This window comes from Dipodomys spectabilis, unplaced genomic scaffold, assembly GCF_019054845.1.
Source record: "Dipodomys spectabilis isolate Male_0828 unplaced genomic scaffold, ASM1905484v1 ptg000092l, whole genome shotgun sequence".
NCBI lineage: Eukaryota > Metazoa > Chordata > Mammalia > Rodentia > Heteromyidae > Dipodomys > Dipodomys spectabilis.
This window is the reverse complement of record NW_024870769.1, coordinates 5207940-5234545: the sequence shown is the minus strand read 5'-3', so window position 1 is coordinate 5234545 and position 26606 is coordinate 5207940. Positions and strand designations below refer to the sequence as shown.

General features: G+C 55.0%; 4 protein-coding genes across 4 annotated transcripts; all 4 read left to right on the top strand.

The window, feature by feature from the left end:
• The first annotated feature begins 383 nt into the window (after nt 1-383).
• Nucleotides 384-4362, top strand: Hoxa9 (homeobox A9). The gene is made up of 2 exons (XM_042684998.1): nt 384-1859; nt 2948-4362. The coding sequence occupies exons 1-2, from the start codon at nt 1280-1282 to the stop codon at nt 3184-3186; spliced, it is 819 nt and encodes a 272-aa protein (XP_042540932.1). The 5' UTR covers nt 384-1279; the 3' UTR covers nt 3187-4362.
• A 5472-nt stretch (nt 4363-9834) lies between these two features.
• Hoxa7 (homeobox A7) lies at nt 9835-13080 on the top strand. The gene is made up of 2 exons (XM_042685045.1): nt 9835-10559; nt 11571-13080. The coding sequence occupies exons 1-2, from the start codon at nt 10181-10183 to the stop codon at nt 11900-11902; spliced, it is 711 nt and encodes a 236-aa protein (XP_042540979.1). The 5' UTR covers nt 9835-10180; the 3' UTR covers nt 11903-13080.
• A 6117-nt stretch (nt 13081-19197) lies between these two features.
• Nucleotides 19198-21619, top strand: Hoxa6 (homeobox A6). Its single transcript, XM_042685046.1, has 2 exons — nt 19198-19841; nt 21143-21619. The coding sequence occupies exons 1-2, from the start codon at nt 19400-19402 to the stop codon at nt 21400-21402; spliced, it is 702 nt and encodes a 233-aa protein (XP_042540980.1). The 5' UTR covers nt 19198-19399; the 3' UTR covers nt 21403-21619.
• A 142-nt stretch (nt 21620-21761) lies between these two features.
• Hoxa5 (homeobox A5) lies at nt 21762-26075 on the top strand. Its single transcript, XM_042685040.1, has 2 exons — nt 21762-24001; nt 25013-26075. The coding sequence occupies exons 1-2, from the start codon at nt 23107-23109 to the stop codon at nt 25261-25263; spliced, it is 1146 nt and encodes a 381-aa protein (XP_042540974.1). The 5' UTR covers nt 21762-23106; the 3' UTR covers nt 25264-26075.
• The last annotated feature ends 531 nt before the right edge of the window (nt 26076-26606 follow it).

Genomic DNA, 26606 nt, shown 5'->3' with positions numbered 1-26606 from the left:
CATCCCCACCCCCACCCTAAGTTGGGTTTGGGAAGCCTGAAGAAGCTTGCAGACTTTAGCATTCGGGCCTGGGTGGAGCACAAGGCTCTCTACCTTCTCCCAGGAATCGTTAATCCCAGCTGATCACCGGGCAATAGGCGTTGGGGCATGGGCAGGGTTGAGTTCGTGGCACCAAAAGGCCTTCCAAACTTTCACCTTAGGGGCAGCTGGTGGCTTCCCACTTTGCCAGTTCCAGCGTGGGTCCCTTGCTGGAGGAGCAAGAATGGTCCAGGGGCTTCGCTGGACGTCTGGTTGGGCAGGCTGGCAGGCTGGGGCCGGGAGAGCGGCTACCCCAGGTGGTGTGTCTCTTTGGGGACCAGAACCTGCAGAACCAGACGGGCGGCTGTTGGCTACTCTGGAGTGAATACTGCGTTGAATTTGACTCTTTTTTTTTTTTCTGGCTGGCCAGGGGAAACTCGCATCTCAGAGGACCCGAAGGATTATTTACAGGGCGCTCACCAACCAAACACAACAGTCTAATTTAACCTTTCCAAGTCCTCATAAATTTTTACAGCTGGGAGCCACAGCAAGGCAAACGAATCTGTTGGTCGTTCTCGACTTCCTACCAGCCTGTGTGGCTTCTGAAACAATAACTCCTTATGAAATATCATAAATATAGATTTAAATACAGTAGAGTGAGAATGCGATTTGGCTGCTTTTTTTATGGCTTCAATTATTGTCTAATTTTATATGAGGGGGCTCCGCCGGCCTCACTCCGCACGCGGACCCGCGCCTTCCTGATAGCGTGATTAATTGTGATATAAAATAGTCCGCTTAAGAAATGTGTGTGTGTGTGTGCGCGCGCGCGCGTGTGTGTGTGTGTGCGCGCGCGCGCGTGTGTGCGGTATGGGGTGGTAGGAGGGCAGGGGAGAGAGTCTAGAGGCAAAGGCCCGATTTGATCTTTTCATCTTCGTTGGCCACAATTAAAACAAACCCGATTGTGGAGCGGTGCGATCCCTTTGCATAAAAACATATGGCTTTTGCTATAAAAATTATGACTGCAAAACACCGGGCCATTAATAGCGTGCGGAGTGATTTACGCGTTATTGTTCTGCCGGGCGGGCACGTGACGCGCGTGGCCAATCGGGGCGCGGGCGCCGGCAACTTATTAGGTGACTGTGCTCCCCCCCCTCCCCCGCCACCCCCCGGGTGCCACCAAGTTGTTACATGAAATCTGCAGTTTCATAATTTCCGCGGGTCGGGCCGGCCGGGCGGGCGGGCCAGGCGCGGGGCTACGGCAATGGCCACCACGGGGGCTCTGGGCAACTACTACGTGGACTCCTTCCTGCTGGGCACGGACGCGGCGGAGGAGCTGAGCGCCGCCGGCCGCTACGCGCCGGGGCCTCTGGGGCAGCCCCCACGGCAGGCGCCCGCGCTGGCCGAGCACCCCGACTTCAGCCCTTGCAGCTTCCAGTCCAAGGCGGCGGTGTTCGGCGCCTCGTGGAACCCGGTGCACGCGGCGGGCGCCAACGCCGTGCCCGCGGCCGTGTACCACCACCACCACCACCCCTACGTACACCCCCAGGCGCCCGTGGCCGCTGCGGCGCCGGACGGCAGGTACATGCGCTCCTGGCTGGAGCCCACGCCCGGCGCGCTCTCCTTCGCGGGCTTGCCCTCCAGCCGGCCTTACGGCATTAAACCTGAACCGCTGTCGGCCAGAAGGGGTGACTGTCCCACGCTTGACACCCACACTTTGTCCCTGACTGACTATGCTTGTGGTTCTCCTCCAGTTGATAGAGAAAAACAATCCAGCGAAGGCGCCTTCTCCGAAAACAATGCTGAGAATGAGAGCGGCGGAGACAAGCCCCCCCTCGACCCCAGTAAGTGTCTCCTCCTCCTCCCTCCAGCCCCGGCCGCCGCCGCCGCCTCCACGCCGGCCTCCCGGATCTGCCGGCCCTCCAAGCTTTGCTCTGGACGAGCTAGCCTCCGTCCTCGCTGAGAGCCCACGTCAGGAGCCAGAAGTTGGTGTGTGGGACACCACAGATGAGAGGGGCTCCCCCAACCCTCCCCAAGTCCAGACAACCGTGACCAGCAGCAGGCCTGCGGGGCAGGGGGAAGGGGAGGAGGCAGCTGCAGCACGAGGGGGCGGGGCGGCCCGCGACGGCGGAGCCAGGACCCGCCGCCCCTCTCCCGGGCTGCCCAGGCCCCCCCCCCCCCGGCCGGACACAGACACTTTGGGGGTTCTTCGAAAGCAGCGCGTCTGGACAAATCTTGTGCGCGTCTCCATGGCTCTTGGATGGCGGCAGTAACGTCAGCCGGGGCGCGCTGACCCGGGACGCGCACGGGGACCAACGGGGTCCCCCCACTTCTTGCCTTGGTCCGGGGGGCAATAGGCGTAAATCCTGCCCAAAGACGAGGGGGAGAAGGGAACACGATCAGGCCAGCAGAGTCCCGTGCGGGATGACTGCAATCAACTGGGAACGTGATCCTAGGCCGGGGAGTGGGGAGGGGGGAATGATCCGCTGTCGGCCTCGCTTTCGGGGCCTCCTAGGAAGGTCAAAGAAGGAGGCGAGCGAGGGGAGAAGGGACACAAAGTCTGCGAGCAGGAGAAAGACAATCCCAAGCTTGCCCCAGGAAGACAGGGCGGCCGGCAGCCCCGCGGCCCTGGCCAAGGAGAGGAGGGATTTCAGATTTGCCCTCTCTTCAACCGGGAGGAAGACGAGGGGGAGAGAGGTGGGCGGCGGCGGGGCGGGGGAGCGAGGTTTTACTGCGGGCAATTGTAAGTGACCGTCCGTTCGTCTGTCTGCCAGGGTTCCATTGTGTAGCAGGCTGGGCCGCCTTCCCGAACGAGTCAGTCACATTCGTTTGGCTCGGCCGAGACCGCAGGAAGCTCCCTCGCACCCAGGCCAGGGTGCTTCTCCTTCTTCTAAATCCTCTCTCTCTCTCTCTTCCCTCCCTCCCTGCCCAGATAATCCCGCGGCCAACTGGCTTCACGCGCGCTCCACGCGGAAGAAGCGCTGCCCCTACACCAAGCACCAGACGCTGGAACTGGAGAAAGAGTTCCTGTTCAACATGTACCTCACCAGGGACCGAAGGTACGAGGTGGCCCGACTGCTCAACCTCACCGAGAGGCAGGTCAAGATCTGGTTCCAGAACCGCAGGATGAAAATGAAGAAAATCAACAAAGACAGAGCAAAAGACGAGTGATGCGAGGCGGGTTGAGTTAGCAAACAGAGCAAGCTAGAGAGAAAGCGAAAGGACGGGCTGTCCCCTTCCTCTGGCCGCCCATCCCAGCCAAAGGCCCTGGCACAACGCTGCCCTAACCCCCCAGGTCTCCCCCAAATCCTGCTCAGGCTGGCTCCTAGGCTTTCGGCTTTGATGGAGGAGGTATTGTATGCTTTCCACTTTCTGTCAGGAAAATAAAATTTAAAAAAAAAAGAGGGCATTAATGCTGATGGCTGTGCGTGCTAGCTTGTATATATTTAAAAAAATATCTACCTGCTCCTGACTTAAAACAAAAGAAAAAAAACTACCTTTTTATAATGCACAACTGTTGATGGCGGGCTGTAGAGTTTTAGTTATGTAGTTAATTTAATTTGCTCTTTGTTCGGGCAGATCCCTCTGCTCCTATACTTGAACACTGTGCTTTATTGTGGTAATTATGTTTTGTGACTCAAACTTCTGTGCTGGGTGAGGTACCCGTTGTTGTGTTTGTGGAAGCTAGAATTCAATTTAAACTCAGGTTGTTTGGGGTGGGAGGGAAACAGTTGCATAGAGTATAGCTCTGTAGTGGGATACACGTCTTTCTGTATAACTAGGCTGTTAACCTATGATTGTAAACTAGCGATAAGGATTTTCCAGTGAAATAAAATTTGAAAAAAAAGGGGGGGTGGTTAGTTCTCCAGGAAGCATAGATTCATGGTTTCTCCTCTTTGGAAATGGAGACATTTTGGGCTCTAATGCTATATAGTTCTGTCTTGTCCATTGTATATATAATCTATATATCAAGAAAAAAATTTCATAATCAGATAAGCTTGAATATTGTTGTTGTTTTGGGTGTTTTTTTTTTTTTTTGCACCAGAGGAACAGCGAGGAAATTCGGAGCTATACATATGTGCAGAAGGTTACTACCTATGGTTTACTTAATTTTAATTGGGGAAAAATGAATGATTATTGTAATGGAGTTAATTTTATTGATAATAAATTATACACCATAAACCGCCACTGAGCTGCTGTACATTTGTATCCTTGATGAATTTTGAGTTTCCATCGGGCTGAACATACACTGTATATTTTGCAATAATTACCTCAAGGCCTACTGACCAAATTGTTGTGTTGAGATATTTAACTTTTTGCCAAATAAAATATATTGATTCTTTTCTATGCTTTTGTGGATTTGTTCTTTGTTCCTTCCCTGGCTCATGGGGATCCAGAGCAGCGTCTCTGGGTGCGGGACTGCACCAAAGTGGGGTAGAAAGAACCTCAATTTTGCTCCGGGAACCTGCTGCAACCAGTCCAGCCAGGCCCAAACTCTCCCAACCCGGCCTGTTAGCCTAGCGGCACAAACCGTGGAAGAAAGCCGGAGAAGCCTGTGGGCGGCCGGGCGCTGTGGCCAGGTTTCAGTCCTTGTGTCTATTTTCAGAAATGGGGGGTAGCCTGGGAGGAGCTGAGGGGGGGTCCCCAATATAGCAGCAGAAAGGACCACTCTCTCTCCTCATAGTGGCTCAAATTTCCCAAACCTGGGCCCACAGAGATGCCTAGGGCCTTTCGATGCCATGGAAAGTGGGGAACAGCAGTGGAAGAGTGGGGGGGGGGGCACAGGACCCGCAGCCACGGGCTCTGATCAGGCGAACGGAAGGCCGACCGGCGTGGCGGGGTGGGGTAGGGGCGCGGAGCTATGGATGGAGATTTCCAAGAGATCCAAGACCTGGTCTCCCGCATCCCCGCGTCTGGCCAACCTGGCCCGCCAGGGACAATCTATATCCTACCCAGCAAGCTTGTCCCGAGCTCTGGGGCAGAGGCTGGACGGAGGAGCCCCGAAGCACCATAAAAGAAAATGAGGGCCGTTACCGTTTATGGGGTGTAAAGGGCGGTGGGGAGAATGGCCGCAACTTTGGAGGCCCACGCGCCTTCCAGATGTGGCCAGTGGGTTCGGCCTCGCTCCCCCCCCCCCCGCCCCCCTTCCCTGTCCCCTTTCTTCTACAGCTCTTCTAACTACCTCACTCCTGCAAAGTTCTAACACGTAAAAGGGGAACCCGGTGCGGGTGATGGGGCGTCCCTCACCTCCACCCCCAACAGGCCGCCAGGTTGGGACGCCCTGTGTTGTTGCAGACAGAAGGAACTTCAAAGAATGGGCAGTAAGAGTGTGCCATAAAGGCCGGGTCTGCGAACTGTCTGGAATTCGGCCCTTAATGAGTTTACAACTGTCCAGCCCCAATTAGGGTATTCCACCAAAGCCCTTTCATTTGTTTGTTCTGTCTGCCGCCGATAAAGCGGCTGCGGAAACAGCTCTCTTTTTATGGGCTGTGCCAACTCCACAGGGTAGATTCCGGACCCCGAGAAGACCCCCAGGGACTGGGCTCTCGCCCCGCCTTTGGGACAGGAAAGCTGTGCGGGCTGACTTGTAGCCCAGGATGCCGAAGTTCAGGCAGGCTGGGGCTGCTGAGCTGCAGTTCCAAGATATTACCAGCAGATGGCACTGTGGCTCCACGCAAGAGGCGCTCGAGCCGCCATCTCCCGCCACCCCGACCCTGGAAATTTCCTAAGATGTCGACTTGACGCGATTCTTTCTGGAATGGAGCCCCCAGATCGGAGCGAACAGCACTCGTATATTTTCCGTGCTGCTCACGCTAAGCTGGAAGCTATTCTGGGGCACAAGGATGCTCCGAGGGTTGGCCTAATTCTCGCCGATCGCCAAGCCCCATCCCGAGGGCGCCGCGTGGCGGAGCCGCAGCTGCCCGGTGGCTGCGGGGCTGAAGCTCCAAGAGCGGCTCCGGCTCCGGGGTCATCGTCCTCAGCCCGGCACAAGCCTCTGGGCAGCGAGACGCGCGGGGGACCCCCCGCTCACCGGTGGAAGGACACAGGGACGGAAGCCGGTGGACCTGGCGCCCCTACAGAGGGCGTGCCGAGGGTGCCCACCGCTGCCACGGGTTCTGTGGTCCGCACCCCGGAGCTCCCTCGAAACCGGCACCTTGGTGCAGGGCGGGCAGAGTGAGCACCGCAGAGGGAGTCAGGAAGCCCGGGATTTGGCCAGTCTGAATACAGAGGACGGTAAACTTAGGCGAGGGCAAACTGGGCGACCCGCCACCGTTGGTGGCCGTCCAGTGTAAATGAGCCGGGACCTGGCCCCGCTGGGCGATTCTGTTCGATTATTCTCGAATAAATGCGCTGTTTAACAAATACATGTACCAACAAAACACCTCCGCCCTGGAATTTTTGCTCACGTCGGAGAAGCCGCTCGATCGCACTTCTCTAGCCACGCCATTCGCCTGCGTAGAAACGTCCGGACGCAGGAGACTAGAGGCAGGGGACCCTGATCCAAGCCCAGCTCATCTCCGAGCCTAGGTACCGGCCAGGGCCCTCGATTCCCGAGCCTCCGCAAAGACGGCCCCGAGCCTGGGTGCGAATCGGATCCACGGGTGGAAGGCGGAAGGTCTTGGAGAGAGAACAGCAGCAGACAGAGACCTCGACGCGCCCCGGGGTCCTCCGAACGCGCCCCGGGGTCCTCCGAACGCGCCCCGGGGTCCTCTGAACGCGCCGCGCCGCGCATTTATTTGGGTCGTTACAGCCTCCGCCAAGCCCACAAAATGTTTACGACCCGCATCTCCGTGCTGAACACGCTGTAAAACTAGGGGCTGGATGTTGGCTGACATCTTTCACGGGTGTTTCTCTCTCTCTCTCTCTCTGTTATACAAACACACATCTTCATTATAGTTTCGTATAAAATACACACTGTTTCACAGCATCTGATTGTAAAAAAAGGTTTAATAGCTTCCCCCCCAGACACTCCGGGCCGTGTATATAAGCAGCAGATAGAAATCTCGATTGATAGAACTGCAAAGGAGTGGCCAAATACAAGATCAGTGGGCACAGATAGCAAGCTTGACCTCTAATTACAAATAAGTGAAGTCACCGATCAGTGACGACCTCTCCTCTCCAGCAGACACCAAGGCTGCGCGGGGGCTGGGGAGCTGCCTGGCTCGGGGAGGCAGGGCCTCCCTTGCCCTTGGCCGGCTGGCGCCAGGAGACTGCTTCCCTTCTCAGCTGCCTAAAAGCCGCTCTCTGCATCTGGCCTTCACCCAGGCAAGACCCCCACCGGGCCACAGCTCATCTGCACGCCTTGGGGATGGGATGGTCATCGTGTCCAGGCCTGGGACCCTGGCCCTGTCACTAGGGAGAGAACAGAGGACCAAGGGTGAATATATTTAAAGAAGCAAAACACGAGGCACCAGCCTCTTCACGGAGCTCACCGTTCACCGAGCTGTGGAGGTTGGATTTACATTCTTAGCCATGTTTAAATATTGAGGACGTTTTGGTGACCAAAAATCTTAAAACACAGGAAACAGGCTCCGCTAGTAAATAGAAAGTCAGCTCCAGAGAAATAACTAGATAGCTATGTTGATCAGAAACTGGCCTAGGAGCATTTCTGTGAATATCACACACACGAACACACACATTTGTGTCTTTTCAGCTACATGCATAGGAGACTGATGGCTGGGGAAGTGTATGATTAAATAGGCCTTACTGATAGCCTGGTTTTATCCAACGGTTTTCGTTTGCAAATCTGGCCACAGAAGGCAGGAAGAGGGGGGGGGGGGAGGCCCAGAAACGAAAGGGAGGTTTTGGTGCCCGCAGGACTGGGTCCAGTTGGCTGACTCGGGCTGCCAGTATTCAGGTCTTCCTTGGCTGGGGCAAACGGGCAGCGCGTCCTGCCAGAACCACTTGGACTCGCTCAGACGTGCGACGGCCAAACCTGGGCAGCGCTGAGCCTGCGAGCTAGCACCCAAGTCTCCTTCGGGAGAGGAGGATTGGGAAGGGGCAGGGCGATGTCCTTCCTTCAACTCCCAAATTGCTCCTCAGTTAGACAGTTGGGTCGCTTCCTTGCTGAAGGCAGCTTCTACTTTAAACACCATCTCTTTCTCGGCCACTCCAGTCGCTTCAGTCTAGACAGAGGCCGGTGGCCGCTGGCCCGTCTTTCTCTTCCCCTCTTGCTCTGTGTCACCCAAGGAACAATTTATTGGTCTAAAGCCATCTAATTCCACTTCTTTGATCTCCTGACTTTCTTTTTGTTTGCTTTGTCTTCCTTTAACTTTCTTAGGTTTTTATTTCCCTGTCAGATGAGGATACTTTGGGGGGAGGAGGATATTTTTCCTTCCCCTTCCCCCCTATTTCCTGTCTGAGACTCAATATCATCCCAAACCACCATAAATGGCGTCCCGGATATTGTCCCCCCCCCCCCACTAGAGTTCCTTTGCCCCTGGGGGGGGGGGAGATAGCCCTGCGACTACCTGTTTCCCCTCCCCATGCAAGCCCTAGCCCTTTACGGGGTACGCACTGGGGCACCTTACATCCCAAAGAGGAGCAGGACTTCCCTCTTTTGTGCTCTCAGGACCCCTGAGAGGGTGGGGTGAAGGAGAGCAGCCCGGACCCTCTGAACGTGGAGAAGTAATGCTTTGTACGCAAGGAACCAAACTCTATAACTTAGAGGAGAATTTCCGGGGCAATTGCATTGTGAGGTTGGGGTTTATGGTGTGCAATCGAGTTGGGCAGTAAAAGGTAGTTAGGAGTCCAGTGTAGCCTGAGTAGTTGACAAAGCGTTTAGGGGATGGGTCCCCCGCAGTCATCTTCCACCGAGCCTAGGGCAGCGCGAGTTTCAGTTGGTCCAACATCACAGCCCGGCCCAAGGCCTGCGAAGGTAGGTGTCCCACGATGGGGGGCTAGCTGGGAAAGAATAAAACTGCTCTGCTCTCCGTTCTCTTGTGAGCCAGTACAGTTGGAAAGGCGAGGACTAATCAGACTGAGGTGGCCTTTGGAGAGGGCTTTCCTATTTGTTTTGGTTTTCTCTGAAAGGAAAGCTGGTCCAGAGTGGCTGCACTCCCCCCAGCCATCCGGGATCTCTCCTCTCTCCTCTCCAAACGGGCTAGAAAGCGCCTATTGCTCTTGGACACCCAGACCTACAAGGTGAAGGTACATAGCGGGGTATAGGTTTCAGGATGCCGGAAACCTCGGGGCAAGGAAGGCAGGGTTTAAAGGGAAGGTGCCTGGAAAGGTGAGGGAGCCCGAGCTTCTTCAAGGGTGGACGGTGGGGAGGACAAAGAAGTCCTAAATTGCGGGCTGAGCTGCGGGAGGCCAGCCAGGTGCCCAGGAGCAATTGCACAGGGCCTGTATGCACGCAGGGCCTCGGCCGCCGACGGGGGCTGGGGGAGGGAGAGGAACCCCATGTTAATAAATCTGTTGGCAAATGAGGCTCATTAATAGATAAACATTTCACTGCTTCCTTTAGGGCGGATAAACAGTGCGCGGCCGATTAAGGAAAGGAAGCTGCGAGACGTTGAGTTTATTCGAACCACATGGCTGCAGCTTGCGGTGTGTTGCTCCCTCCGCCGCTAGAAGAGCCCCTGCGCCTGCCGGGGCCGGCTCTTCAGTCTGGCCAAGAGTCAAGCTGGGGGGTGGACAGACCTGCGTCCCGCACCCCCAAGGCCACGGCAGAGCCGACGGATGTGTGGGGCGCACCACCTCTTCGGGGGCGCTGAGTCCCCAGACGGATGGAACGGGAAGATCCACACATAGAATTTGGGGTTCACCACCGGCTATGAGGCACTGTGCTGGGCGGACCCCGCCCGGGTGTGTGCAGGCTCCGGCGCCAGGGTTAGCGGGCACACGGGGCGATTGCGCGGAGCCTCGGGGCGCTCTTGCCATAGGGCACCGCAGGCTCCCCGGGCGCGGGCAGATCCACCGGCCGCATCTTTGAGCCTCTTCCCCTTCCATTCTAGGCTGTCGCGGGCCCCGCCGAGCGAGACCACCTGTGAGGGCTGCTGAGATTGGCGGAGGCGGTCATGTGGGCGGTCACGTGCTGCGGCGAGCTCCTTCCAAAAGAAAATGGGGTTTGGTGTAAATCTGGGGGTGTAATGTTATCATATATCACGCTACCTCGTAAAACCGACACTGAAAGCTGCCGGACAACAAATCACAGGTCAAAATTATGAGTTCTTCGTATTATGTGAACGCGCTTTTTAGCAAATATACGGCGGGGGCTTCTCTGTTCCAAAATGCCGAGCCGACTTCTTGCTCCTTTGCGCCCAACTCGCAGAGAAGCGGCTACGGGGCGGGCGCGGGCGCCTTCGCCTCCACCGTGCCGGGCTTGTACAATGTCAACAGCCCCCTCTATCAGAGCCCTTTCGCGTCGGGCTACGGCCTGAGTGCCGATGCCTACGGCAACCTGTCCTGCGCCTCCTACGACCAAAACATCCCCGGGCTCTGCAGTGACCTCGCCAAAGGCGCCTGCGACCAGGCGGACGAGGGCGCGCTGCGCGGCCCGGCCGAGGCGAATTTCCGCATCTACCCTTGGATGCGGTCTTCAGGTAGGCGCCGCGGCTGGGCGGGTTGGGGCCGGCGGCCGGCCGGGAGCGGAGGGGGGGAGCGGGGAGCCCCGGAGCGCGGAGAGCCGCGTCCGCCCCGGGAGTGGGAGGCCGGGGAGATTGGAGCCTGGAGGCCCCCTGGACTCCCGGCGGCGCTGCCTTTCTGGTTTTAATTAGAGCTGAGGCGCCATTGCGTGGAGAACCCCTAGCATTGTATGTAAATGAGGCTCATAAAACTTTTTATGGCCCAATTAATGGGTTGATCCTCGTAAATTTATTTAACTCCATTTGCCTTGGAATTTTAACATTAAGTTTATTCCGTGGATTTCCCCTCCCTCTACGCTCTCTCTCTCTCCGTCTCTCCCCCCCTCTCCCTTTCTTCCTCTTCTCTCTCCTTTCCTTTTCTTTCCTTTCCTTTTCTTTTCTTTCCTTTCCTTTCCTTTCCTTGCTCTTCCTTTCCGCCTGGCTCTTCTTTCTCAAAAGCAAAGAGAACCAAGCCCTTTGGGGCCCCTCACCTACCCCTGAGCCAGGGGCCATTTCAGGACAGGCATAGGGATGGAATGGCACTCGGTGCTTCTAGGAAAGGGGGGGTGTTGAGGCTGCTGGAGAGGGTCGCCCACTCTAGCAAGGCTGGGTAGCGGCTGGACTCGCCTTTGAATGGCAAAAGAGCAGCGTCTCCCACTTGCCCACACTCTATATTTACAATTTGCCTTTGTCAGGGAGATAGGAGACATTGTGGAAGCGTAGCCGGCTGGAAAGGTCAGTTGTAAAGTTGGGATTCTGAGCCAAAGCGCCTAACAGAGCTGCCTGCAAGTCTGGCACTGTAGTTCCGGTCTTCTGCTAACACTTCCCTCTTCCTGCACCCCGGAATAGCTAGGGTAAGGGGTGCAGGGTTGAAGGGGGTGTGACTGGATCTGGTAAGGGAAAAAGGACCAGGGTCTGGAACATCGGGCCTGACATATATACTCTTCCCTTCATGTCCATGTGTCTGTGTGTCCAAATTTCTACTCTCAGGACCCGACAGGAAGCGGGGCCGCCAGACCTACACGCGCTACCAGACTCTGGAGCTGGAGAAGGAATTCCACTTCAACCGCTACCTGACCCGGCGCCGCCGCATCGAGATCGCCCATGCGCTCTGCCTCACCGAGCGCCAGATCAAGATCTGGTTCCAGAACCGCCGCATGAAGTGGAAGAAAGAACATAAGGACGACAGTCCAGCCCCCACTGCAGCCCCTGAGGGCACCGCCGTGCCCTCCGCTGCCAGCACCGCCGCCGTCGCCACCACGGCTGACAAGGCCGAAGAGGAGGAGGAGGATGAAGAAGAGGAAGACGAGGAGGAGGAATAAGGGGCCTATTCTGGGCCCTATCCCCTGCCCTGGACAGTCGGAAAAGAGTCTTTAAGAGACTCACTGGTTTTATTTACAAAAAAAAAATATGGGAAATAAAAAGAAAATGTAAAAAAAAAATTCCAAGTCCCCAACCACAAACCCACCCCATCCCCACCCCATCACGCACTCTAGCTCCCAACTTTTCTGGACTGAGGCGGCTGGAGATTAGATCGTCTTGGGGATCCCCTCTGTTTCTGAGGATCCCACTAGATACCCCCAACCCCAGGCCAGTGCTGTTCACTGGCACAGCCAAAATACTACCTAGCACAGGCCTCCTTGAGAGGCACCCCCAAACTACCTATGGGCCCAGCCCCAGTGGGCCTCCACTCCCAGGAAGCCCCCCCACTGTGTCCCAACACTGGCAGATACCTAGCACCACCCCGCATACCTGCAAGAACAGGATTCTTTTCAGTACTACCTACTAGCCCCAAACTACCTATTTTGTGCTGGCTAGCTTGCCTGCTTTTTTGGTGCTGGCCTTCTGAGGCCAGGCCAGGCCAGGCCCCTGAGCTTCCCGGGGACAGCCTTTGAGGTCCTTCATGGACAAGGCACTGGGGTCCAGGGACCAGAGCAATGGCTTCTATTTAAATTGAAAAATAATATATTTATTCCAAAGCATACTAAATGCTGCAACCTAGAATCCCTCTTTTTCTGGCTTGGCCACCCCCAAGTTCAGGTCCAACACACCCACTTCTGGAGAGGAGCATTCCTGAGCGGCAGACCTCTGGGTTCATTTCTGCTTTGTAGGATTTCAGAGCTGCTCTCAGCCTAACGGTCCCCTCCCCTGTCCTTGCGTCCTACGGTCAGCCATGTCAAATATGTGTACCCTGACTTTTCCTACAATGGCAAATACTGTATATTTGAACAAGATTTTTTCCCCCTTGTTTCTCTCGTCTCGGAGCTCATTTGTAAAGGAATGTTTTGACTTGGGGAGGATGTGTTCCTTGGGTGACTTTGTAGCATGGTGTGTTGTCTTGAACTAACTCTGTAGTGGGTGGGGGGTCCCTAAGCCCTCCCAGATGCCCTTCATCTCCTGTATTGTCCTGTGTCCCCCTTAGCTCCAGCCTGGGGTTCAGGGAAGGCATGCTTCCCAGCCCAGCTAATCATGTTTTATGTAACAAAAATAAAGATGCTTGGTGACAAAGAAATGTGGACTGCTTTATCCAGAGGGACCAGGGAAAGGGAGGTGACCCTAGCTGAGCACAAGCCTGGCTGTCTGTGTGGCTGGACTATTCTGGAGTCCAAGTGTTGGGTGTTCATGTACTTCTGTGTGTGCTGGTCACGTTATATACATACATATGTATAAATACACATACATACATGCATATATAATATATATGGATTTGTCTGGGTATGCTGGTGCCTATTTTGTATGTATGAGTTCCTGTGTGTGCTAGCTTATATTTTTGCACCATTTCATAGCTGTATAATTCCATATCCATAATTGTATGTGTATCTGGTCTCCATAATAGTGTGCATTTATTTCTATGTCCACAATTGGGTGGATGTGTTTCTGTGTGTCCATAATGACACATTTTGGTGTCTGTAATTGAGTGTTATGCATTTCCCTGTGTCCATAATTGTAGATGTGCTCTTGAATTTGTAGGGATTTTTTTGTCTGGTCATTGTGTGCGCACAAACATCTAGATCCCTTGAAAACAAAATCTTTGGTAGATATATTTTATCAGTCATTTTCAAAATATCCTCCATGTGCCCCATGGGCGAATCCCAAATCCACCCTTTCCTCTAAGGCCGTAGAGTGGGCTGTGAAAGGGGTATTACCTACCCTGCCACGCATTCCGGATTCCGCATGCGCCTTGAACCCAGCCCTGGGCTAGGAAATAGGATTCAGGGGTCCCTGCTGCAGCACCCTCCACTCCGCCCTCAGAAGAGACAAGGGCGCCCCAGGCCTCTGAACCGCAGCAGAGGGGTTCTGGGAGGAGCAGGAGCCCCAAAGTCAGCCTTGCAGTCTGGGCATAGAAGTCTGGGTGCGGGGAGGAGGAGCGGGTCGGAAGGGGCCAAAGGCGAGGGGTATCCCGAGCTTGGCCGGAGCAGACCCCCCATTCCTATGTCCGGCCTGGTTTGGGCTAGCTTCTTAGGGCTCTTTTTAAAATAAAACCTGGCCCAAAAGGGTCGGTAAAAGCTGCGGCCCCAAATCGGGGCGGCCTCGGTGGTAAGATGGCGCCGGTGTAAGAGCTGCCTCCTCTCAGTGATGGGGAAAGGGTCATAAATCCGTTGTTGTTTATGAAAATTTACAACTTTGCAATACAACTTTATGAGTTGTTCGGCCCTTCCATTGGCCGCTGTCGGTCATGTGGATGGGAACCGTGAACATGAACTTTTTTATAATTTCCCTTGCGAGAATAGAGCCGCATTCTTTTGCTCCGCTCCGTCCTGCGTGCTTCGGAGCTCTGCCTTCCAGCCCGGCTGGGCTGAGCTTTGTCCGGCGATGGCGACCGAGCAGAAGCCCAGCCCCAGCCCGGCCGGGCCGCTCCTGCTGGAGGTGGGGCGCGTCCAGTGGCAGGCGCCTCGGCGGCGGCCGCTTTACAACTCGCAACCTGGCTAAAGTCCTGCGTCCTCTGGCACCGAGCAGGAGGAAAATTCATCTCCCCGGCTGCACAAGCGACAGCTGTCAGAGGGACTGGAGCTTCCGGGAGCCTCCATCTGCAGGTGAGACATGTGGGAAAGGAGACAGGAGCAACGGTAGTGAGGTGCCACGGAGGTGGATGAGGGCATCCAAGATGACTTTGAAGGGGGTCATAGTCAACCTCACCCATACCCCCCCCAGGGTCACCCTGGCACCCCCCCCCCCATTCACTTCCTCACCCGCGCCCACACGCACGCGCTTGGGCGCGCGCGCGCGCACACACACACACACACATCACCATCATCACCACCACCTATACAACTCCCTCTCCCCCCTCCCTGGCTCACCGTGGCTGTAAAAGCCCGCCTTCCCTCCGTGGCACAGCGCCCGCCTGGGCACAGGGTAAGCAGCCAGCGAGTCCTGCGTCCCTCGATCCCTATCAAGGGAATCTCCAAGGAGAGCCATCCCGCACGCTGCGTTCCCTGCCAGTTTCTTTCTTGGGTTTGGATTTTTTTTTCCCCCACCCCGGTAGGGTTTGTTTTGTTTTGTTTTTTCATCATGGTGCGATTCGTTTGACTAAATTCTCCAACCACCGGAGACAAGTTCCCGACCTGGGGAGATGGGAAGAGGTGAGGTCAAAGCGAGTTTAGCCCACAAGCGGTTTAGCATGAGCAGCAGCACAGTGTTTTCTATTCGGTGGGAAATCGGTGTCCTCTGAGAATGAGGAAAAGAACCAAACAAAAACTTACTAATTCCGCCAGACTTCTCCCCCTGATGACTTCTCCCCCTGATGGTGTCCCTCCGCCCGGGTTTCCAACAAGATGGGTGCCTGAAGCTCTGGGAGAAGGAATAGGTGCTGGCCGGCTTCTGTATGGGAGGAGAGGATGGGGTTAATCGAGGGTTGCTCGGTGAGGTGTGTTGGTGCCGTGGACGGCGGTGGTTTAGGGGTGGCTGACAGGGCCTGTAGCTCGGGCTGAAGGAAAGATGCAAACTGAGTCTGGGTAATAAGGGGACCGCCTCCCTCACCCACTTCGGAGGCAGCGAGCTGGCATCCATTCCTCCCCCCAACTCCTGCCAGCCGGGAGAGGGCCATGGCTTTAGGCAGGGGGAGGCACTGGTGGTCAGCTGGCCTGGTGTGGCTTTGTGCAGCGCGGTGGCACGAATTGTGGCTCGTCCTGAGTGTGCATCTGATCAGATTTGCCCCCTACCCCCGCCCCCCGGAGCTCCTGGGATGGCAACAAAAAATGGAATCTGAGGTTCTGGGCTCGAGTTCCTTCTGTTTGTTTAGGTTTTGTTTGTTGTGGTTTCCCTGTGTTGAGATACTATCTCGGTATCTATTCGCTCATTAACAAGGGCCTAGAGATGTTTGGGACGTCCGTTGGCGAGGTGGGTGCTCTCGGGGCAGATAAAGCGGCGCATTTGCCTCCTAGGGCCGCTGGCTGCCTACTGCGGCTGCTGCGGGCAGATTATTTATGGCTAACGAGCGGAGTGCTCGCTGCTGCCACGCAGTGGCCGATGCCGGGACGGGCGCCAGGCGCAGCCCGCCTCTTACACCCTGGCGCGATTGCTGTCCCGGCCCCTCACAGATTCCCCAGAAGGCAGGGGAGAGGGGGACGGAAGGGAATCCGAGAAGAGAAGCCGTCTCCCACGGTCTCTGTGGCTTGAAGACCTCCCCGCCTCCGCCGCCCCTGACAGGAGCGGGACGCCGGAATAGACTCGGGTTCTCCCATCACCCCCACCCCAGCACCATGGAGACTGGTTGCGTAGGCCGCCTGGCATATCATGGCTGCTTCTGTCCAAACTAGGCGTCCCATGGCGCCCTGGGGGCACGCGCCGTTTGGGGGCAATGCACTGGTCTGGGGATTCTGGGCTCGGAAAGGCCTCTTCATGGTCCTGAGGCCTGCAGGCCTGACTGGCCCTGAGGAAGATGGCCATGGCTAACAAGGCCGGCTTTGGCTCCAGGCGAAGACCTGATTGGCACAGCAGAGGCCACACCTGTGTGCTTTGAGTTTCTGCCTGGGCTACCGCTTTGATGGGACAGAGGTGGGCCTTCCATTTCCCACACATACAAATCGGCAGGCCATCTTGAGGCTGGCCGACAAGGAGAAGCTCAATGGGCAGCCCAGGACAGGGCAGACTGTGTGACCCTACTCAACACTCTTCCTCCCTTGGAGAAAAGCTGAAAGGTAAGTCAGCTTTCCATGCGGCTTTGACAGAAGAGAATGACTTGAGTTGAACGTTCTCATCATGTCAGGAGAGGGTTTATGGAGGGTGTGGGGCTGGTTCTGTCCTGAATGGGTCGGTCTGTTGTTCTTTTTTGCTCACTGGCTAAGTCTTTCTCGCTCTAGGTTGTGTGTGTGTGTGTGTGTGTGTGTGTGTGTGTGTGTGTGTGTGTATCTTCAACTATATATGGTTGTAGAGATAAACTGGTTGGCTGCCAACATAAATGTATCCTAATCTTGGCTAGCCTGTAAAGATTTCAATCTAATATATTTTTCCTATTTTAGTGGTGACAGGAGCTAAACATACATTTTCTGGCTCTTAGCTGAGAAATCAAATTCTCTCATTGGCCGAGACAATTATTAGGTTTGGAATCCAGTTCAAAACATAATAATAGTAGTAAACTGCCAGCAGATATGAAGGAATCAAAGAGAAATTATAAATGTAAACATTGATCAACATCTGCAAAACGGTTATTTTCATTTCAAAGAATAATGTGCTTGCACTCACTGCCATCTGATGATTTTAAGAAACAATCACCCAAACACAATCTTCATCAAAACAGCTTTTTAAGATAAAAAAATCTCCCCTCCCGGCCTTTGTGTGTGTGTGGTTCTTCTTAGGTCTTCATTTTCACCTACTGAATCTTTCTCCTGGGTAAATTTGTGAGACATGTCCATTTTTATCCTCTCCGGAATGAACTTTCTTTATATGTAAAGAAAGAACGTTCCCCAGGGTTGGACTGATTAAGGTTGAGGCACAAGGTTTCCCAAAGTCTTTGAGGTTACCTTCCTGGGCTGGGTGGAGGCCAAACTTAGGCAAGTCCTTTTCCAATTTTCTCCCCATTGGAGGGAGGTAGATATGGGAAAATAAAAGCAAGAAAGAGATTAAAGGAGTTATTACCAGATCCTTACAATACTATTACCAATTACCACCCCCCTCCAAGTCCTGAGCCACCTCAGGACTGAGTCTGCATTGGCCAGGGTTTTTTTTTTTTTTTTAACAGATCCTTGTAAGCAGCCTCCTGCAATCCAACCAAATCACATCGTCTTTCTCCACCTTCCACAGAATTGAGGATTTAAAAGCTAATTCAAGGGATTTTTACAAGCCTAACAAATACAGTCATAAAAATACCATTGGCTTGATATCACATTTTACAAAACGCTGTGGGTCGGTGCACTTTAAAAGTCAACTATCTCAAAGGCACACCTCTTAGGCAAGAGAGTGCTGACCAAGCCAGGCCTCTTTTTTTTTTTTCGTGTCCTGTCTGCATGTCAATCATACTGAAAGGAATCAAGATTTCTGGAGCGAGTGAGATGACTATTCGAGGTTCTGGAGCTACCAGGGTTAGAAGCCTCCGAAATAGTCTCAGTAGTGGCAGGAAAGAGGGCACACCCCGTGACTGCAGGCCTTGGAGGTCCGCGGACCAAGCCTGTTGGTTATCCTACGGCCTTGGGCCCCAGCGAGCTGTTCATTGTGCCCGGCTTGGCCAGGGGCCCTGCAACCCCTGTGCCTCTGGAATGATGATCGAGTCTGCATCTGGATGTTTGAAATGTCTCAGTTCTGAGCGGTTCCGGTGGAGAGGAGGGTCGTGGGGCGCGCGGCCAGAGGAGCAGTTCTCATCCATGCTTCTCCCAGTCTCCTAGCGGTTCCGTTGCTGAAGGTTCTTGCTTGTTGAAACCAGTGGGATCGGGCCTCTCCATTCCTGGGTTCATAGACAGCCCGCGGTGCGCAGCTGGTGAGGGTGCTTGCTTGGAGAAGAGGCGGTTGCAGGGAGGTGCGTCAGTACTCCAACAAGAAGTGTACTTGAGAGGAAGGGTCGGCAAAGGGAGCCTGTTTGGCCTGCTCCTGGTCAGCGTGAAGTGACCCGTCAGCTCTGGGCTGCCAAGCCCAGACCTCTGATAGGAATGGGAAGGAAAGAAAAAGGGGGTGCACCGATCCCCAGTATAGGGGTGAAAAGCAGAGAGAGAGAGAGAGAGAGAGAGTGCGAGGCTGCTTAGAGCCTCTTCTCCAGCTCAATAACCTCTACCCACGAGTAAGAGAGTGCGAGGGGAGGGGCAATTCGGGGCCATTCCTGGAGTGCCGGCCGGGAGGAGCAAAGCCATCCTCGTCACCGCCCCTCCTGGCGTGGGATTGTCAGGTTTCCTGTTTGGAAGAAGCACAAGAAGAAGAAGAGGGGGGGAAAGAAAGAGAGAGAGAGAAAAAAAAAAACAAACAGCAAAGTCCAACCAGGCAAAAAGGGGAGGAGGATAGAGTGGGGCCTGGTCTGGCCTTTCAGAAGCCAGTGCTGCTACCCCGATGTGACGGCCTGCGCCTACCCGGGCCCGTGCCCGCTCCTGGCATGGGGGTGGGGGGGAGCCGGGCCGAAGGCTGTGTGCACCCATTAATCTGCCGGGCGGGCGGGCGGCGGCGGCGGCGGCGGGCGGGCTGGGGGCTGTTTGTAACTTTGCTGCCTCGGTCGCCGCGGTCCCCGGGGAGCGGGCTCCGGCGCTCGCTCCCATTGGCCGCCGCCGCGTCAGCTGGTGCGATTTGCTGCTGTCGCTTTTGGCGTTCGGCCATCCAGAAACAAACCAGTTCGATGACTACTAATAGTTATAGCCAGATGTACTAATACACAACAAATCACAGTCCTGCAGAGGGGCGCGCAAATGAGTTCCTATTTTGTGAATCCCACTTTCCCCGGGAGCCTGCCCAGCGGCCAGGACTCCTTCTTGGGCCAGCTGCCCCTCTACCCGGCCAGCTATGACGCGTTGAGGCCATTCCCGGCCTCCTACGGGGCGTCGAGCCTCCCGGACAAGACGTACACCTCACCTTGTTTCTACCAACAGTCCAACTCGGTCCTGGCCTGCAACCGGGCATCCTACGAGTACGGGGCCTCGTGTTTCTATTCTGATAAGGACCTCAGTGGCGCCTCGCCCTCGGGCAGTGGCAAACAGAGGGGCCCCGGGGACTACCTGCACTTTTCTCCCGAGCAGCAATACAAACCCGACAGCAGCAGCGTGCAGGGCAAAGCCCTCCAGGAGGAAGGCACCGACCGGAAGTACACGAGCCCTGTTTACCCCTGGATGCAGCGGATGAACTCCTGCGCGGGTAAGGCTTTTCCCTGCACCCCCACCCCCAGCCAAGACAGTGGAGGGAGAAGGGAAAGGAGGCAGGCAAGCAAGGAAAAGAAGGAGGAGAAAGAAAGGAGGCAGAGAAAGAAAGCAAAGAAGGGCAAAAGTTCCTGGGCTTTTAAGATTTTTTTTTTAGGGAAAAAACAAAAACAACACCCAATCCCAATGGGGCACTTAGGCCAAAGCAGAGGAAAGAGAGTAATAAGGCCCACGGTAAGGTGACACTTGAGAGGTAGGTGGGCAGATCACTGCCAGGCTACCTGAAACTCAGATGGGGGTAACTTGAAGGGAGGGAGAGACTGCCCAGTCTGTACCCCTGCAGCACCCTACTCAAGTTCCCAAGCTGGAGGGGCTCCAACACTTTGCAAGAGATAACTTCCTTTGCCTCTCAAGTCTCTTTCTGAGAGGGGGGGGGGATAGACCCCATTTGGCCTCTTCTAGTGTCTCCCCAAAGCCTTGGAGGGCCACCTCCCCAAGCCAGAGGATTTCTCTCTCTCTCCTCCCTCCTCTCCTCACCCCTCCACTAAACTACTCAATAACTTCTGCTTCTTTCTGAGCCCCTACCTGAGTTTCACACCTGGCTTGGAGCGCTTCTTCCATCTTTGGCATCCAAGCAGAAAGCTCAGCCCTGTCCTACATTGCCAGAAACCTGGCCTATGGATCCCTTTCTTCACTTCTGGTTCCCAAAGACTCTACAGGGAACACCCCCCCCCCCCATTTCAAAACTTAACTGTTTTATTTTAAAATCCACTTTTTCTCCATGGAGCTGGTTTTTTTTTTCAGATGGATCATATCATTGGGGAGAATTTTGAGAGGACTGATCATATTTAACTCCCTCCCTCAAACATCCTGACATGGAGAGGGCCCAGTAGCATTCCTCACAGAGATCAGCCTATGATTTCAGACTTTGCATGGCTCTCAGGATTCCAGAGCACTCATCCTCAGACAAATACACCCTACACCTTCAAAAATAGGACTTTATGAGCTCAAATTTAAAAGGCCCATTCTGTCACTTTGCTTGCAGTGGGATTCTTACAAGCCAGACTTTTTTTTTTTTAAGCAAAAACTTCCCATCCCGAGTCGTTTTAGGTGGAAAATACCTTGCATGCTATGAAATACTCTTCACTATCCAGCCACCTTCAGCCCCAGAAGTGGTGGGAGAGGCTGGAAGGGAGGCAGGGCAACTTCCAACCCAGAGGCCCCGGTAGGCTAGTGGGAGGTGTGGGACTGACTGGTTCGGCCTAGCTTACCAGCGCCCCGGGCCCTTTCTGCCTGCAGGTGCTGTGTACGGGAGCCACGGGCGCCGAGGCCGTCAGACCTACACGCGCTACCAGACTCTGGAGCTGGAGAAGGAATTCCACTTCAACCGCTACCTGACCCGGCGCCGCCGCATCGAAATCGCCAATGCGCTCTGCCTCACCGAGCGCCAGATCAAGATCTGGTTCCAGAACCGCCGCATGAAGTGGAAAAAGGAAAATAAACTCATCAATTCCACGCAGCCCAGCGGGGAGGACTCTGAGGCAAAGGCGGGCGAGTAGATGCCTGGCCAGGCACCGGGACAGCACTGCAACCTCCTTTGGCTTTGCCCCGTTGCCCTTGCCTGCTCCCCAACTTCTCTCCCTGCCTACTCCCATCGGGGCTTCCGCAGTTTCAAGGGCGCCCGGTGCTTTGCCATCGTCTGAGCATTTTCTTATTACAACAAACAAACAAAACCTATACACACCCAATCTCGTCTCGGCGGTGGAGCAGACGCACTGTACACACACAGGCCCTCTCCCCAAGGCTGCACAAGCCAGCTAGTTGTCCCTGGGTGCGCCCCGAATTCGTCCTGGTTCCTGTGTTTAGTGCCAATGTGCTCCCCGGAGCTCAGGATTGCGGGGGAAGGAAGATTCCCCCCCCTCCCCCCGGCCGAGTACTCTCTGGTATCGGGGCGTCTCCACCAACCTCAATCCCTGGCCACTAAGTTCGGAAGGGCATCACCAAATCATTTCTGGCTACTAGAAAGAGAGGGCCTAAGGGATTGGGGCCCAACCTCTCAGGCCAACCCTTGAACAAGAAGCAGCTCGGGGAACAAAGGGGGCCCCCCGACATAGCTGAGCCTTAGCCCGCGCGCGCGCGGAACCGTCCGTGGAAAAGCAGCAGCCTGGGCCGAGGCAAGCCAACCTGGGCACGGGTGGAATATTGCAGCCCCGGAGCGACGGGGTTCCTGCAGGCTCCCAGCTCCCGTTCCCGCTCCCGGCCTCGGACAGCACCGGCGCCGCCACCGCCACCGAACAGTTTTCTGGACCCAACGAGGGGGCCCAGGGCCATGGGAGCCGCAAAGGTCCTGGCTTCCAGACCTGCCTGGGGCGCCTGCGACTCCAGGCCTCTAGTGGGGAGACTACCATTGCCTCTCAGCTGTATTTGTGATTTCCTTTCATCCTTCGGAGCTCGAAAAAACAACTGCGGAGATACTAGGCACTGCCACGCAATGATTCCATTCTCTCCCTCAGTTTACTCCTGGAGGTCTAAGCAAGACCCCAATAACTCAGCCGACGGATCCCCAGCCCCCAAGCAGCCTTGGTGGCTGCGAGGAGCCTGGGCCCACGCGCCTGGCTCACCCAGAACCCTCCGACTTGGGGCCCGGCTGGCTGGAGGAGAGGGACCCGTTGGTGAAGATTCTCCAAGCTGGAGACATAAGCAAATCGAATAGCAAACTACTGACAGCCAAACCATCTTCACAAGAAAGAAAAATCGGCTCCGGTTCTAAAAGTGTGTGGGATTTTTGACCTTGTCTTGGAGAAACACGACACAAAAGCTATCTTTAATAGACGCCTGTCGTTGAAGAGCGGCAGGGACACTGACCCTCGTGCGTTCGCAAAAAACAGAGCCTTAATTGTGGCTGCTGTTGTGGCCAGGATTTATCTCTCCATTTGGGTAAATGGCCTCCTCCCCTCTCCGAAGGGAGAGCGATATCTGTATTTTCAAAATTCAGAGCTGCAGGCAGAACGGGCAGAACCTACCCCAACCTCGACACAAAAATAAGAAGGGTTGCAAAGCGCAGAAATAAAGTTGTAAATAAATTCCAAGTCACCACCTCCCCCTAATTCTCTGCATCCTCGCCGGGCGCGCGATCGGCAGCTGACGGCCTCACAATTGGTACATCCTAATGGAACTGCGAGGGAAATGCAATAATTTTGCCATAATGGGCTGTAACCTCAATTCGACCCCGGCCCTTGCAGCCCGGGGTCGGAAGCGGAGCGATGCACCCTGCCTCCAGCGGGTGGCGCTCGAGTCCGACTGAACGGCGGCGGCGGGTGGCGGGCACGCGCCCGGGGAGCGCGCGCCACCCCTCTCGCCTCCACCCAACTCCCCCATTAGTGCACGAGTTTACCTCTAGAGGTCATCAGGCAGGATTTACGACTGGACAACAAAAGCACGTGATTCGAAGTCGTACCCCATATTTGGGTGCCTACGTAGGAGGGAACCAAGTACATGTCCCAGTCATTTCCATAATTCATCATAAATTGTGCAAGGGTGCTATAGACGCACAAACGACCGCGAGCCACAAATCAAGCACACATATCAAAAAACAAATGAGCTCTTATTTTGTAAACTCATTTTGCGGTCGCTATCCAAATGGCCCGGACTACCAGTTGCATAATTATGGAGATCATAGTTCCGTGAGCGAGCAATTCAGGGACTCGGCGAGCATGCACTCCGGCAGGTACGGCTACGGCTACAATGGCATGGATCTCAGCGTCGGCCGCTCGGGCTCTGGCCACTTTGGCTCCGGGGAGCGCGCCCGCAGCTACGCGGCCGGCGCCAGCGCGGCGCCCGCCGAGCCCAGGTACAGCCAGCCGGCCACGTCCACGCACTCGCCTCCGCCCGACCCGCTGCCCTGCTCTGCCGTGGCCCCTTCGCCCGGCAGCGACAGCCATCACGGCGGGAAAAACTCCCTGGGCAACTCCAGCGGCGCCTCGGCCAACGCCAGCGGCACCCACATCAGCAGCAGAGAGGGGGTTGGCACGGCGTCCGGAGCCGAGGAGGACGCCCCCGCCAGCAGCGAGCAGGCGAGCGCGCAGAGCGAGCCGAGCCCGGCGCCGCCCGCGCAGCCCCAGATCTACCCCTGGATGCGCAAGCTGCACATAAGTCATGGTAAAGCCAGCCTTTTTCTAAATCCACGCGTGCTCGGGGGTGCGGCGCTCGGTCCCTCTCTGTCCTCTGCAGCCCTGTCTCCCCGGGTCTCTCCCAGCCCTGCGCAGCCTCTCCCTTGCCGTTCTTCCTGCCCTGCCTTCCTCCTTCCCTTTTCTCGTCTCCGCTGCACCCTGAGCTGCTCGAAAAACAGTTGAGGGGGGAGTAGGGGGGCAACGGGCTGCCGGGCCAGGCAAGTTGAGTCGATGTAAGGGGGAGAAAGGAAAGAATTCGTCTTGAACCCCAGCGCCTCGGAATGCGCTCCCGGGTCAGGCCAGCCAAGCAGGGCGCAGAGAGGTAGAGGATGGCAGTAGGGGCCGTGAATCGGGCTTGTCAGGGTGGATAATTTATGAGGAGAGCTACGCTGGGGAAACAGCGTTACTAATTAGAGCCCCCGAAAAAGGGGGCTTGGGGGGGGAATAATCGGGGAAGAGAGCCGGCGGGATTCTGAAGTTTGGGGACAGGAGACAGAGAGAGAAAGAAAGAGAGACCGAGACAGAGAGGAGAAAAAGAAAGCTGGCGCCCCAAGCTTAAGGCTGGAACGGGAGGTTGGCGGTGGGGCTGGAACTTTAAGGGGAGAGCGACCTGGAGGCCACTTGAGCACCCAGAAAAGGGGCGTGCTTCGGTGGGTTTGTTGGCAGCCCGAGAGGGCTGTGTCCCCCGCTCGGGGCAACCGGGGCAGGGCCAAGGTGGGGGGGGGGACGCGAGAGAGTGAGGAAAAGCTAGGCAAGTCCTTGGGAACACGGGTTCCAACCTCAGCTGGGCCGATTGTGTCCAGAGTCCGAATCGTATTGTTTTCTCTCTAGAAAGGAAGAGGGAAGGAAATTCGGGAGGGGTGGGTGGGCTGAGAGGGAGGACTTGTTGAGCCTGTCTCCTGGGTTGCTGCTCAGGACCCTGGCATGACCAGCTGGCGAACTTTGGGAGCCAGGGGGCTGAGGAGTTGGTGGCTAAACCAGTGACTTTTCTATGTTGCAGACAACATAGGCGGCCCAGAAGGCAAAAGGGCCCGGACGGCCTACACCCGCTACCAGACCCTAGAGCTGGAGAAGGAGTTCCACTTCAACCGCTACCTGACCCGCCGAAGAAGGATTGAAATAGCACATGCTCTTTGCCTCTCCGAGAGACAAATTAAAATCTGGTTCCAAAACCGGAGAATGAAGTGGAAAAAAGATAATAAGCTGAAAAGCATGAGCATGGCGGCGGCGGGAGGGGCCTTCCGCCCTTGAGTATTTGAGCGTTGAAAGTACTGAGCAATCTAAGCGGATCCCGCAATAGTGTCAGTACTAAGGTGACTTTCTGAAACTCCCTTGTGTTCCTTCTGTGAAGAAGCCCTGTTCTCGTTGCCCTAATTCATCTTTTAATCATGAGCCTGTTTATTGCCATTATAGCGCCTGTATAAGTAGATCTGCTTTCTGTTCATCTCTTTGTCCTGAATGGCTTTGTCTTGAAAAAAAAAATAGATGTTTTAACTTATTTATATGAAGCAAGCTGTGTTACTTGAAGTAACTATAACAAAAAAAGAAAAGAGAAAAAAAACACAAAAAGTCCCCCTTCCAACCCTGTTTAGTGCCAATGTTGTGTGTTGCACTCAAGTTGTTTAACTGTGCATGTGCGTGGAAGTGTTCCTGTCTCAATAGCTCCAAGCTGTTAAAGATATTTTTATTCAAACTACCTATATTCCTTGTGTAATTAATGCTGTTGTAGAGGTGACTTGATGAGACACAACTTAACTTGTTCGACGTGTAGTGACTAGTGACTCTGTGACAAAAACTGTGACTCCAAGCGGTGTGTCCCTTCGTGCCTTTGTAGGACCCTTTGCACGAACTCTGGAAGTGGCTCTTATAAGCGCAGCTTCAGTGATGTATGTTTATGTGAACAAAGTTACAAATATTGTCCAAGTCTGGCTGTTTAAGCAAACTGTGATCAGCTTTTTTTTTTTTTTTTGGTATTTGTTTTTAAGGAAAAATACTGGAAACAAAAAAAAAAATAAACTTTCTATTGTAAGTTCTCTTGGTCTGGTTTGTGCCAAATAGCAAGCGGCTCTTTCTGATTTTCTGTCTGGCTGTAAGGTTCTGGAAGTTGGTGAGTCTCAGGCCACCTGAGCAGACTGCCCTGGGCATGGAGGCCTCAGATCAGCATCCTGACTTGCTGCCTCCCTGACTCTGACCCATCTGAAAGTTCAGAGCAGAAGGTGGAAAAGGCTGTGGGCTGTTTCAAAGTCTTGAGTCCACCCTGCCCTGAGGAGACCAAGTTATTTTGCTGGGTACAAAAAGTGAGAAAAAGAGAAAAGAAAGAAGAAAGGGGAATGGATTTGGTTAGCTGCCCTCAGGGCCCACACAGATCCTGCCTTTTTCCTAAGGGCTGCCCTAGGCCTTACCAGGCAATGGACCCCAAACCCTCTCTGCCCAACCCACCCCAGTGCCCCTTCCCCACTCCTCACCCTGAGCCCAGTTGGCTTCTTTTGCTACAATTAATTTGCTACAAATGGAAGGTACTTACCCCATCCTAGCTCGATTGGAAAACTCCTCAGACCAGCTAAAGCGCAACTAGAGATTTGCACATTTACCGA

Coding starts and splice junctions, on each gene's coding strand:
- Hoxa9 (XM_042684998.1), top strand. CDS start 1,280: ATGGCCACCACGGGGGCTCTGGGCAACTACTACGTGGACTCCTTCCTG. Junction 1,860..2,947: donor CAAGCCCCCCCTCGACCCCA/GTAAGTGTCTCC, acceptor CTCCCTGCCCAG/ATAATCCCGCGGCCAACTGG.
- Hoxa7 (XM_042685045.1), top strand. CDS start 10,181: ATGAGTTCTTCGTATTATGTGAACGCGCTTTTTAGCAAATATACGGCG. Junction 10,560..11,570: donor CCCTTGGATGCGGTCTTCAG/GTAGGCGCCGCG, acceptor TTCTACTCTCAG/GACCCGACAGGAAGCGGGGC.
- Hoxa6 (XM_042685046.1), top strand. CDS start 19,400: ATGAGTTCCTATTTTGTGAATCCCACTTTCCCCGGGAGCCTGCCCAGC. Junction 19,842..21,142: donor GCGGATGAACTCCTGCGCGG/GTAAGGCTTTTC, acceptor TTCTGCCTGCAG/GTGCTGTGTACGGGAGCCAC.
- Hoxa5 (XM_042685040.1), top strand. CDS start 23,107: ATGCACCCTGCCTCCAGCGGGTGGCGCTCGAGTCCGACTGAACGGCGG. Junction 24,002..25,012: donor CAAGCTGCACATAAGTCATG/GTAAAGCCAGCC, acceptor TCTATGTTGCAG/ACAACATAGGCGGCCCAGAA.